Source organism: Scatophagus argus, chromosome 3, assembly GCF_020382885.2.
Source record: "Scatophagus argus isolate fScaArg1 chromosome 3, fScaArg1.pri, whole genome shotgun sequence".
NCBI classification, from domain to species: domain Eukaryota; kingdom Metazoa; phylum Chordata; class Actinopteri; family Scatophagidae; genus Scatophagus; species Scatophagus argus.
The window spans coordinates 11,346,873-11,360,796 of NC_058495.1; the positions used below are offsets into that span (position 1 = coordinate 11,346,873).

The window sequence follows — 13,924 nt, forward strand, 5'->3', positions numbered from 1 at the left end:
TCAACATATTTACAAGAAAGAGGGAACATTCTCTAAACACACACACATAGACAAGTACAGTACAGCATGCACGGTCTGTCTGTGCTATCTTAATCCAAACCTCTTCTGAGAGGATGAGTATCTGGAGCAGGATTTGCCATCCCAAGCGCAGTATGGGTCTCTGGCCAGACAGCAGTCGGCGCAGGCCTCCCCGTACACATCACAGCGGTGGAGAGCCAAGTGGGTTACCCCCAAGACTGAGCCTACATACAGTTGTTGCTATTAAAAAAAAATAAAAAATCATCAGATATACACATTTTGGGTTTAAGTTTAACTTTAGAAGTCTACAGTTTTTTACACAGATTTCTCATGGTTACACAATAAAATAATGAACGAATACTTAGTCACATATCAGTTCCTTTCTAAGAAATTGTGTGAAACCACAGGAACTGTAAAGTAAAGTGGTAATACACTTTACATTAAAGCATTACAAATTTTATGCAACAGCGAATCTAATATCAGAACTACATACACACTAAATGCATAAGTCTGACTGCTGAGCAACAAGTGACTTTGCCACCTTAAGAAAACATACCCGTTTTGATGAAATCTTCATGGTGGTAATTGGTGTGGGAACCTGAAGAGGTGCAGATAACAACAACTTTAGACAAGCAGACAACAAATGTTCAGTCTGTTATTTTTCATCTCAGATAACAAACACTGTACATAAACTCAGAAAAAGGACAGACAGAGAACGAGTAAAGAGAATAGCATCAGACCTTGAAGACCTCCACTTCCTCTAAGACCAGCTCCTCTGTCTGCATGTCATCTCTGGGCAGGACAATCACTTTCTGGACTGTACCACGATCTGTAAAACACATGAGAAGTTTAATTTCAGCCCGGCCGTTGCTTTGCGTCATACACCTCTAAACTTTGCTTCCTACTCAAGCTGCACTTAATCCATCTACTTAAATATTCACTTATTTAAGAGGAAGCTGTTATGAGAAATCCCTGAATTTGTCCCATGTAGACAGAGCCAAGGGTAGAGGATGTATACCTGACAATGAGCTTCAAACTACACGATGATAAAACTATCAGTTCATTCAACAATCATCATAAAGCCAGTCAAGGACTTGGCGCACTGACCTGTGCCCAGGAACAGCACCTCATAGCTCCCGTCAGCAGCTGCCACTTGGTCCACTGCTATTGTGGTGAACTCATAGTCCACATTGGTTCTGACCACCAGGGGGCGCTTGTGCACTGGGTATATTGCATTGTTCATAGTGGGGTGGTTTCTCATGAAGTTGATAACCTCATCTGGGTAATCCTTTGTGGATTTCATGTTGGGGGTGAAAGTGCCTCCGGGACACTGTTGACAAAGAAAAAAACAGACCTAACTCAAACCTGCAATTTACCAAATTTCTTTCACAGTGAAAACATGTTCTTATGAAACGGATGATAGATTTTCTTTATTATTTCTAACTCACAGTGCCAGGTCGTGGGTAGGGGATCTTCCCTGTGTAAGCAACCCACTGGTAGTTGGGCCCCTCCTTGTGGGCAAAAGGGCCATTGAAGACCATACGGATGTCGGCCATGGAGTAGACGCACACTGCGGAGCCTTTAAATACAGATCTGGAGGAAGGGAGTAAAGGGTGAGCACACAGAAACAGCAGCTAGAGGATACAGAATAGCTCACTACCCTAGATAATTACTACGGGTGTTCTCTGTGGCTCGTACAATCGACTTCCTTCCCACGTACTCAACCGGTCTCTTACAGGAACGCATTGAAACATTGTGACGCACAAACACACTCTCAAACCGACTCAACCAGAGTCAAGCTGTCTGACACACTGACATACAAACACCCACGTACTGCAGAGAATCGCCAGAGCACAGGCTCTCGCTGCTGTGTGGTGGGTGTACTATGTTTGTAACTCCTGTCATGGGCCTCTGTCATTAGCACCGCATGTGTTTTTATCAGCTGGGTTTAAATGTGCCTGATGCCTAAGGACAGGATGGAAAGAATAACAGTATTTGTTTCTCAAATACATTAATCAAGACAAGAGTTTATTATGACTCGGTGCGGACCTCACCCTGCTAGGGTACAGTTGGAATTGCAATTTGCATGTCTGAGTTGGCTCCCTTGAATTTTAATGCTGTGTGCTGAATGACAACTTGCTATCAAACCTGACCTATAAGGAACTATAGGCTCTGTCAGTCTCTCAGAGAAGCGCGACTCCCTCTGGGTTCCACGTTCACAACCCTGCTTTGTCTTTGTAGCCTGCATCTGACAGGCCATACGCAACACAGCATTTCAATATCAGAGAGAGGTGACACTTTCAGGCTGAGTGAAAATGAATGCAAACTGTGGGAGGGAACCAAAATACACCGCTCCTCCTAACTGCAGGAAAGTTTGAGAAAACTGTCAGTCACTCACCCTGAAACTGAGAACACTCCATAGATGACAGGATTCTTGGTGTCTTGAGTCGGCTGGATATACACATCCCCTAATAAAAGCCAGAATTTAGAGCAATTAGTCACAGTAATAAATCATGACAAGCAGTGGAGGAGGAAGATCAGGTCCTGAAGAAAAAGCACATTGACAGCAATCAAAAGTCCTGTATTCAAAATTTGACTTAAATGCTGTAAATTAAAAGAAATATTATCAACAAAACATACTGAAAGTATCAACACAGTGGACATTCTGCAGAAAAATGGTGCATATGACTCCTATGTTATTATATATGACACTGTTAGATTGTTGATACTGATGAATCAGAACACATGAAGAATTTTATTGTTCCAGATAGTGGATTTGTACCTAGTTTTAGGTACTTTAGTCCAGTGGGTCCCAAGCTGGGGTTCCCTCTAAAGGGTCACAAGATAAATCTGAAAGCTAACAAGATCATTAATGGAATGAAAAATAGAAAATAGATCTGCTATACAAATGTGTACATATTTTGTGTTTTTGTTTTTTTTTGTAATATTTGATGTTTTCGTGAAACACTGGTTAATTTGACTTTGCATCACAAACAACCACTCAAATGAAGATTAAGATTTGCAGCTTAATTTGAGTAAAATCTTAACATGCAAAGTAAACAGTAACTACAGCTGTTGAACAAATGCAGTGAAGAAACAGGAACAATAATGTTTCCCTCTGAAATTTAGTGGAGCAGAAGTATAAAGTATGAGAAAACTTAAATACATACATTATTATTATCATTATATCCAAGTAATTAAGAAAATATTCATATTTACAAAAAGACAGCCAGTCTGGTGAGGCACAGTCAGACAAAGAAAACAGTATATTGAGTAAATATTAGTGTCAATCCTGGGAATTTTTTAGCTTCCAGATTCCACCTGGTTCCACCCAGAAATTGTAATTGTGACATATGGAGATATTTGTTTTTTGTTTCCTCGGAGGGACAGATTAAGAGGGAGCTCCTCGTGAATTGGGCTTACCAGAGCCTCAATGAGATCCTGAATTCAAACTCTTCAAATGCTGAAGCTACAGTTCCTGAGTCTCAGCAGGGAATACATATGAAATAGAGATCTCTGGTGAAACATGACTTTAATAGGAGCCATATGTATCCAGTGACTGTGGGGTTGAGGCAGTTGTGAACCCTGCATATCCTCTGATGGCTTAATGAGAGACAAGTTCGAGGAAAAACAATAAGGAAGAAAACGAAAATAAATTTAAAGTAGACAGGTTGAGTAGAATAACACTTCACCCACAACATACAGAACAAATAGATCCATTTAATGCTGACCATCAATGCCCTAGTTTAGACGGCCTTGAAAAGACAAGGACAACAATTATATACAGTGTAAAGTCTTTAGAAAACGCCATCTACAATAAAGACGCACGAAACCTATCCTCTCTTTTACAACCTGAGATCTTTTTCAGGGTCCACTCAGAATTATTCTCAGCAATCAACGAGAACGTGAGAAGCAGCTTGTAAAAGAACAACACGTTACTCAAGTGGAACTCAGGATGAAATCTAATAACACCTGATTTGATCCTTGTTTTCCTGGCCTTATCTAGTGTGGAAGCTTTCAGTTCACGTAGCCTGTGTCAAAACGTCATTTCTGACTCTGCAAAGTTGCGAAATCAACAAACTCCCGTTTGATCATGAGTTCAAAATCATTTCAGACAAAGATCTCCTTACATGCCAAGTTATGAAAATGACAGGTAATGGCTGCACACTAAAGCAAAAATTAACTTTTGGCAAACAAAGTTGAAATTTATAACCCATCTGACGCCAGTTTGACAGGCCTCCTGGCTACAGGAGGAGCACAGCGAAAGAGAGAGAAAAAAAAAGATAAATCAGCAGAGAACTGGAACTAGTTGTGTCACTGCAACTTTTGTTTCTGATGTGTCACATCAGACAGAGTCTTTGAGGCGCTCTTGGTGTCAGTGTCACATTAGCAGAAAAAACACCTCTGTTTGCTGTAAGCACAGAAAGAACACAAAGAGAGGGCATAAATTTGGGTGTTTTTGAAAAGTGAAAACAGGAAAGTGAGTGATACACTCTGTGAATAGTCAGAAGAGGGGCTGTCAAATGATAACGGATAGCAGGCTATCTCCTTAGCTTCTTTATACCTACTTTGAAGGATATGTACCCAAAATACCTGGTTTGGATGCAAATGCATCAATGCAACGCATGTAAACACAAAAATTGAAAAGAAAAACAAAAAAATCAAGAACAAACAAAAAGCGACAGCAAAAAGGACCTTTGTATTCATATAGAGTGAAGAGGTTTTGGGATTCGTGGTCTACAGCAGCATAAACAAATAACTCAATGAAAAAACAATGTTTCACTCCATAATTACATTTCACAAAAGGCAATAAAACTTTATCGCCCACACATTCATTCGCATTTTTGTCTGGCAGAGATTTTTATCTCTCTTGTGTCTGTGCTTTTTTATTCCTCTTCTGCCTCAGTACAACACTGAATGCTTTCTCCTCTGTTAGGCTCTGCCTCACCATTTGAATCTACTCCACTCTCCCCAGAGGTCTCGTACAACCACTCTGATGCGTCTGATGGGCTCCGTCAGGACCAGCAGGACTGGAGACAGAATACATTTCTCCCAGACAGTCTGTGGTTGTGGGAAGGACGACCACGGCGCTATGGGACGTTTAACTGCACCTCAGGACTCACAATGACCTCACCGCGAGCGCTCATCTGCACTGAGACTACAACTGACCTGCTGCTCGGTGGATAGGCTTCTAAATGTACAGCAGTGCTGAAAGAAGAGCGCTCTCCTGTCACACACAGAGTGCTCTTAGTACATAACATACATATGCAACTTGCAAAGCCTCATCACAGCAGGAATAAGAGATGTTGTAATACATTTGGCTCATAGCTATGCCTGATGCACAGTTACTTGGTGAATTATTGAAGATTTGGATGGCCTTTAGTGCCACAAAATGACATTAAGTGCACAGGAAAATTACATTTAGTGCAACATTTATGTTCAATGACATTATTATTATTATTGTAGCTATTCTGAACCATTTTTTCACGATGTTACATGAAAGCATACTGTGGCAATAAAACTGACTATTGCCCTCTAAAAGTGTCACACTCGATTTTATTTCTCTAAAAAGTTGGCTCACAGATGGACTTGACTGAGATTTAGTCCATCTTGCCCATCTGGTCTCAGGCAACGTGAGATAACTCAAGGTAAGGTTTAGCTTGCAGATAAAACCACAATTAGTTTTATTCTCAGTGACAATACATTTCCAGATTAAAACTGAGAAAAAAACAGTGTAAAATAGTGAAAGATTTGCTGCTCATACGACCAATCTTTATAGTTTCTAAAATGCTACAAATCCTTCCTTAATCCTGTCAGTCACGTGAATGACAGACAGGCCAAGATCATCCACAGGGGGTCGGACTGATCACAGCTGCTCATTACTTTGATTACTCTGTTTTTTTTTTTTGTGTGTGACGAAGTCTATGCAAAACATGTGGCTGGTGCTTGAAACGATCCCAGTCTTACTGTAAGGATGTTACATGCAGGAGCCATGTTGATGTTCAAAGGAAATAGACATGTCAAGCTTAACATGCACAAGTCAGTTTACCTTAATCTAAAGCTGCAGCTTCTACAGGATACTTCCCTGTACTGCTGAACATAAGCAGACACACGCTGCTCTAAATGTTGCTTCCCTGTGTGTGTGTGCGCGTGTGTGTGTGTGTGAGCTGTTGGCTCACATACTGCAGCAAAATCCGAGTTGATGTTAATGCTGAAAGCCTTAAAACTGTAACATCATGGTGAAAGTATGCAAAGCAAATGGAGGTCAGAACACAAGGAGAACTTTACAAATGAGAAAGTTGTTGATACTGAATCTGTCAGCAGGAAGTTCATCTGGAGATCTTTGTTTTGAATTTGAGTTATGTGGTCATGTTAAATATTCTCACTTTCCATCTGTCAATTTTTCTGAGCTGAAGGACTTATTCACTATGTGCTTTACAACAAGTGCTCTAAGTATATACATTATATGTACCTTGAGTTGTGGAATACCATCTGTAAATACCCCTCCTTAGGTATTTTAAATATTTGATTTTGAATTTAACTTTTACATCACAAATGCAGACTGGAACATAAACGATCAACAGGTGGTGGACAGGCCTGCTGATGGGATCGGGTATATATAGTCCAGACATGAAAGAAAGCCCCATCAGTGCCAGAGGGAGAATCTTAAAAAGGGAATCTTGTAATAATTCAAACTCACTTAGTTCATCAAAGTGCGTCTCAATGCCATCAGCTCCCGGCACTGAACAGATGAGTCGAGCTTTAAGAAATGTGCTCCACTTGTTGACCAGACAGCAGTGTCCGCCGTCGTCATTCTGTGGGGAAAAGACACACAGTAGTCATCCATCCAGTTCTACAGAAAGAGTCTGACCAACAGCTGACTAACGGCTGTTCGAAACAGGCGTCCAAACTAACTGTACTCGGCCTGTTGTTATTGGGCCTGTATGAATAAAGATCAGTTTCAGGGCTTGATCCGTCATTTCCGGAGGTCAGCCAACTTCTACTTCTGAGGTAAAGAGTCAAGGCTTGGGAAAATCATTCGTGGGCTGCAGCTCAACACATTTTACAGGGTCCAAATGATTTGCAGAGCTGGAAGACATGCATCTGGTATTTATCTTTATGTACTGTAACAATAAGTAGGCAATAAGCTGTGTTTTAAAGATTCCTGTGGTCTTTGGTAAATGGCAACATGTTTCAGTATGTTCTCCAAACAGACAGAAAGGTTTCACATTATTTTTTATTAGTCATACTAGGAACAGGCTCTAGGAAGAGTCAGTCAGTCCACCATTTTGATCCAGACCAGAATATCTCAACAACTATTGGATGGACCACTATGAAATTTTCTCCAAACATTCGTGGTCCCCAGAAGATGATGCTTGCTGACTTTAATGATTCCCTGACTTGTCTTACAGCGCCACTGGCAGGTTGGCATATGTCATTCAGAGCAACTGCTGGATCGATTGTAATGAAATTGGGGAACACATATTCAGATTCCATGGAGGATCACTTTGAAAGACTTTGGCAATCCACTCCATGAGCAGAGCAAACCCTTCACTTGAAACATCAGTCAAATCAAATATCTCATCTACTTGATCAACTGGCATCAAATTAATGGATTTCAGAAAATGTCACCCAAGGATTTGCTGATCCGGTGACAATTCCTTGAAACAACCCAACAAATATGACGGGCTGTTAAATTCATGGTCTCCAAAGGATGAAACACTGATTGCCACATCTTTCACCCGGTGCCATCAACAGCTCAAAATTTTTGTTGGCCTAATACTTTCATGATGACATAACCTTAAAAGTAATGACTTTCCCATCAGCCTCAGTTGTGTTATGTGTTGAGAGAAAGACAACAAGATAACAAGATAAAGTAATGGTGGCATGGCACCATGGCAAACATTTTAACTGCTTACAAGCTGGTTAGCGTGCCGAGGTTAGCATTTAGTTCAATGCACCATTGTGAAGAAGTACAACCACACGCAGACATCAGCGTGGCTGTGCACTCTTGGTCTTGTTTATTATATTTCTTATAAATTACATACTTTAGGGATGCATCTGACAAACAAAGCAAAGTGTCATGAGGGACATTTTTCTGAAGTCCATGACGACTTGAAAATTTTGGACTCTATCATTATTTGTCTGTCTTCACTGAAAAACAACACTCCAGGCCACAGCATTACATCGCACAGTAAACACAGTTCTGGGTTTGTAAGGATGTCTATGCATGTATACAGATGTGGACTAACGTAAACTCTGCCACTCAAACATTTCATCCAGCAGAACAAAAATAACAGAATGCTTTCCAAACTTAGCTGTTGGGGCAAACAGCAGGGATTTTGTTTTCTGACTGGTAATTGGTGTGCGTTACAGTTTTGCGCTCAGCAATTACTGATGATCATGGGGAACTTCCTTCTAGGCCTCTAAGAGACTAAGAAACAGGCAACAGACTATAACTAACCATTATGGAGACATATAAACCTTTCAGATGTGATGATCAACATGAGGTTTGTTGACTGGTGTGATAACTCACCAGGCAGATCCGCCCTATCCTAGACTGGGTCATGGGACTCTGGCCCATCTCAGAGGCTTTCTCGCGGAAGAAGAAGTAGAGTTTGTCATCATTCTTCTCAGCGCTGTCTGGAATGAGGTGCGCATGGACAAATGTTGGATCTGTGAAGAAGAAAGAAGAGACAGAGGGAGCTATTATGAGCTTTCCAGTTCATGTTGATCTACACACGAGCTGCATCAAAACGTCCAGACTTCGCTGCACTTAAAGGCCACGCACCCTGAGAGCTACAAGTGCCAAAGCTTGTTCAGATCCACAAATCTTCAAATCGAGCGTCAAGTGTGTGTGGACTTTTGGAGGGTATACTTATGGTGTGGATTGGACTTGCACTCAAAATATTACTCATAATTTACAGACCAGCCATGATGTAATGATAAATATTCACATAGGGTTTTCAAGTTGGCCTTCAAACAATACTTGCATATGCTCATATGAAACCTGAAACAATTTCTGGTATCTGTAATCATTCCTCCAGTCCAGCCCTTGTTCACCACAAGAATCACTCCAAAGTTCAGCTGAAGCCGCTAATACGAGGTTAATATGAGACTCAGGCACATCAAATCCTCCACTCAGAAATTTCTTTGGTGTTTTTCTTTGGACAGTGTCTCTTTGCTAAGCAGTGGTGAAGGGATAGTAACACAAACAGGGATTTTTTAACTAAAAAGAAAATTAATAAGAATTAAAAAAACTAAACAATAACAAGAAACTGTAAATGTCCTGAAAACAGTACACACTGAGAAAAGAAACTCAGTGACATAGTTACACACTTGAAATTACATCCACTGAGACAAGTGAGATCTGTTTCACAGCTTAGTTTAGCCTCTTGGGGCCAAACACGAACTTGACATGATGACAAAGAACATGTCACAGTTTGTATGACAGCAAGTGTACGAGAGGTCAGCCTGTAAGTCTAAAGGGTGAAGATTTGGATCCAGTCACGCACATCATTTAATCTCTGAGGTAGAGGCAGAGGTCTATTTAGCATAATACCGCTGTCACAAAAATGACAGTAGCCTGGGACCCTCAGCAGCACTTTAACTGACCCACCCCTTTATTTCTTCCTAGTGACAATACTCAATATGGCATCACACTGCACTCCCACTGGCTGACTTACTGGGTCACCACTGGGCAGGCAACACAGTGTGGCCCCCCCTGCTCTGAATGGTAAGGGTCCCAAATGAGGACAAACCAAAACTGGTGTGTGTGTGTGTGTGTGTGTGTGTGTGTGTGGTGGAAATGGGGGGCAGCAACCATGTATGGGAGGAGGGTTAATATCCGGGGGATTCCACATGGCTGATTAGCAGGACTCAGGTGTCTCGGTTCAGTGTACCACTACCAGGGGATTGTTGTCAGGGCAACAGGGTCAGAGGAAGATCTGGGAGCCAGCAACACTGGGGGGAGGCCGTGATTGGTTTGGCAACATCAACCGAAAGCACCCAACCAGCTTTTATAAGGCTGTGACAATCACGGTTCATTAGAGAGCGGAGGCCACTCCGAGTCCTTATTGACATTCAGTAATTTCCCTCTGCTACTACACTACTGACCTTGTGGTCAGACTCATGCGGTCAGCAACTGGTGTAGTGCATTTTATGCTCTGCTCAAATGGTCATGTGGAGCAGGCTGGAAAGATCAACAATCTCATTCCTAGATATCACATATCTAGGAATCGGCATTATGCAGTCCGGTGTAGAAGCAACATATGGGAAGTTAGGTGAAACATTACGGCAATGTACCTCAGGAGCTGAGGAATAAATTAAAAACGGTCTGGAAGGAGATGAGGGAAAGAAAAAATGCTGGCTGCAGAACAAGGCGCGAGTTGAGACATTACCGTTTAACCATCTGGAGTTGTACTGATCAGTCCTCATGGCTGTCTGCTTCCCCAGTGTACGGAAGATAGCAGAGTCTGTTCCCATGAAATCAATGTAGACTCCTGCATACAGCTCTCCATCTGTCAGTCACAGAGAAAGGAGGAAGAGTGTTGTGGAGGTGAAGTCACGGAGGGTGAAATATTTCTCAGGTTACTTTATTTTTCAGGAAACTTCACTGAAATATTGAATCATCCCTCCAGGTTTCATCAAAACCAGAGCGGTGGCACGTACAGCAGCTGTGTTTATATGCTTGTCCTCTGTATGAGCATTATAATGTTATTATAATTTAACAAAAATACAGCGTCAAGACACATCATACCTCAAAAATCTCATCAAACTAGGTCCAGCAGAAATGTCACGTTTGGGGTGAAAACTGTTGACCTCCCAATTATAATGCAATCATACTTATCTCACACATATTAGACCAATCAGTGTAATTTCATTGGACAGCTGGACTCATGATATGGAGGCTGTGGGTCAGTCAAGCTTGATATCATATCCCTTCAGTATCGCTTCCCCATCAGGCCTGTTAGTGTGATGTTTTTAGTGTCATCACTCCAAATTTTGACAAAATTAGACCCTGACACATCAAGTCCGATGTCAGACAAGGTAATTTTCCATGCATGAAAAAATGTAAAACTTAGAGTGTTTACTGGCCATCCACTGGAGTGATATTTTAAGGAAGTAAATGAGAGATGACAAAAATTAGTAAGTGTAAAAAATAACTCCTGATGCCTAAACCAGGGGAATTCCAGCTTCCTCTGTTGTCCTCAGTGTGGTACGTCTCTGTCCTTGCAGTTATGAGGTGACCTGTAGCTGATTTTTTTGCCGTTACAGTTTTGGAATTGGGCTGACATGGCGTAGCAGAAAGAGGGTCTCGCTAACTTTCTCTGTCTTTCTCTCTCTCTTGCACACACACACACACACACACACACACACACACACACACACACACACACACACACACAAAAACACATGCTTGCAAGGCAGGAGGCCACTGATGATCAACAGCCATGTCTGACCACCTGTAAGCTGCTGACAACAAAAGACCACCCACTGACACGGGAGCACATGCATCAGCCTGACAGAGCAAGTGAACATAAAAGTGAAGATGAAACTATAACCGTACGCGAGCTGAAATGATCACTACAAGATGCCAGATAAATTCTCTGGCTGCAGCTTCCCAAATGAGAAGATTTGCTGATTTTCTCTGTCTCACATGATTGTAAAGAGACTGTCTTTGAGTTTTGGACTGTTGGTCGGAAAAAAACAAGGCATTTAAAAACTCTGATTTATTTTATTTTTTTTTTCAAAATTCATGGATGAGAAAATAGTTTGTAACAGATCTTGAAAATTATGATTATTTGCAGCCCTAGACTGATTTATTTCCCTTGGGGATGAATAAAGTATCTATCTATCTAATCAGAAGAGCTGCTATTGTAATAAGAAGAAAGAAGAAAGAAAACATTCAAATTCACTAACGTAGAGTGTCACTGAGTTAATGTTGTTACAAACAATCCATTTGAGGCATGCACGGAAACTAAACACACTAACCAAGACATATTGCAGAATGTCTTTGCTGTCCACAGATAGACAGATATTGCACATTTGTATGGAAGAAGGAAAAAGCCAAGACTTACTGATCAAAGCAGAGACGCTGTTAAGTTTGGGGTCATAAGGACATTTTCCTTTCCCAGAATCCACTTTACCAGGTTCAAGACGGAAAATATATTCCTAACGGGAAAGAATGAGGAAAAACATCATTAATATTTTTTTTGCTTTTGTTTCTCATCTGGTAATAGATTTATTGCATTTAAGGAATCGGTTTTGTGTGTTATTCTTTGAATGTAGCATGTACAAGGCACTTGCATACTCAAGTGTTACAAACAGGAGTGTCAAACTAAAAACGTGATCAGTTTAGAAACACAGAAACTACGTGGATGTGCGAGCTGTGACGCTACTGGCACTACAAAAACAGACTCTCTCACAGCACTAGTGTATCTGCTGAGGGGAACAAAAAGCACACAAAGCCAGTTATCTGTGAGATGGAGAGGTGGAGGAAAATGCTGAGAGCAATCCACAACTCATCCACCAAGCCTCTGATGTTAGTGGCTCAAACAAGAATTCATTATTCCACAGTGCAAGAGGACATCTTGAACATCTGTGTCAACACTGGGTATGTGTCTACATGGTGACTGTCAGGCAGCTGGCTGGTGATGTCTGACAGAAATATTTAAAGGAAAGCAGAATAATGTCAAAACTGTGTTTATAACCTGTTCTTGAATGTTTTTTTTAGTAACAACATAAGGTACGACTGTGTGGAAAATCTGTGTGTGGATTCAAACTACCATTTAGTACAGCCAATGAATCAACCTTTAAGGTGTAGGAACAATTACAGTCAACAACGTTACATATTTGTCTTTTATACTGTATTCTTAAAAAACAGCAAACCCCCACAAATTTATCACAGCTACTAGTGTAGTTTTAAAGTCATATGTGCCGGACAGCCAGTCAGACGTATGTGACACCGTTTGGCCACTAAGCTCTACCCTCCTCAACAGTTGGAAAGGTACAAACAAAAAAACCAAAACATAGAAATAAAAATTCATTAGTAAAAGTCAAAAGTGTTCTGATTTAGAGAGAAACTGTTGTGTTCAGGTTGGAGCTCATTGCAAGAATCTGACGGAGAAATGTTTGCAGGGCTTTTAAGGGCTCCACTGGCATGAAAACTGTACATCTGAAAAGCATTCTTTTTATGGTGCTGCTGGAGAAAAAAAATATGTTCACAGTTAATATGTTGATGAGAGAGGTTTATGTGCAGCTCCACAAGCTGTTTTCTTGCTCCAAGATCTGTGAAAATCTGAGACTGAAAAAGCACTCCAGGTGGGCACCAAACTTAAGTGTTTACAAAACTCCTTTCAGCCCACCTTCGCCTCCAAAGTCTCTGATGTGGTGCTGTACTCTGCTGCCCGACTTGTTCTGCCTCCAGACTGCGCAGCCTGTAGGAAGTGGGAGCCCTAAAAGAGAGACATGGCACAGTGTGCCATCTCATTAAGGCACTCGACAGCCCAGAACAAAGTGATTTTAACCTAATGGTGACCGTGACATAAACAGAAGAGGAAAAATAGAAAAGTGCAAAAATGAAGGACTGGAGAAAAAAAAACAACAAAAAAAAAACAAGCTGACTTGAAGAAGATGAACAATTCTAAAAAAACGGAAAGAAAAATGTCAAAGTGGAGGTCAATGTAGAGTGAAGAGAGCCCGGAGGGCGACATTTATCATTTAGTAACCACGTTGGATTAGACTGAATGTCATGCAAACGTAGCTGCAAACTCCATGCATAAACCATACAGTGGCAGGAAAGAAAACAGAAAAGGAAATGCAACAAAATGAGACAAGAAGCAACCGAAAAATACATTACACTCAGCAGTATTAAAGAAGAAAATTATTTCTATTTGCAGTCATT

General features: G+C 41.1%; 1 protein-coding gene across 2 annotated transcripts in view; it reads right to left on the reverse strand.

Annotated features, from left to right (window-relative positions):
* sema3fa (sema domain, immunoglobulin domain (Ig), short basic domain, secreted, (semaphorin) 3Fa) overlaps positions 1-13,924 on the reverse strand; it is a 48,220-nt gene that overhangs the window by 3,099 nt on the left and 31,197 nt on the right. For both annotated transcript variants that reach the window (XM_046383476.1, XM_046383475.1), the window contains exons 6-16: positions 13,386-13,475; positions 12,099-12,192; positions 10,419-10,538; positions 8,555-8,694; positions 6,719-6,833; positions 2,417-2,486; positions 1,467-1,611; positions 1,126-1,348; positions 759-847; positions 575-616; positions 101-258 (exon numbers count right to left, since the gene is read on the reverse strand). In XM_046383476.1, the coding sequence (XP_046239432.1) occupies positions 101-258; positions 575-616; positions 759-847; positions 1,126-1,348; positions 1,467-1,611; positions 2,417-2,486; positions 6,719-6,833; positions 8,555-8,694; positions 10,419-10,538; positions 12,099-12,192; positions 13,386-13,475 (1,286 nt within the window). The remainder of the gene's footprint in view (positions 1-100; positions 259-574; positions 617-758; positions 848-1,125; positions 1,349-1,466; positions 1,612-2,416; positions 2,487-6,718; positions 6,834-8,554; positions 8,695-10,418; positions 10,539-12,098; positions 12,193-13,385; positions 13,476-13,924) is intronic.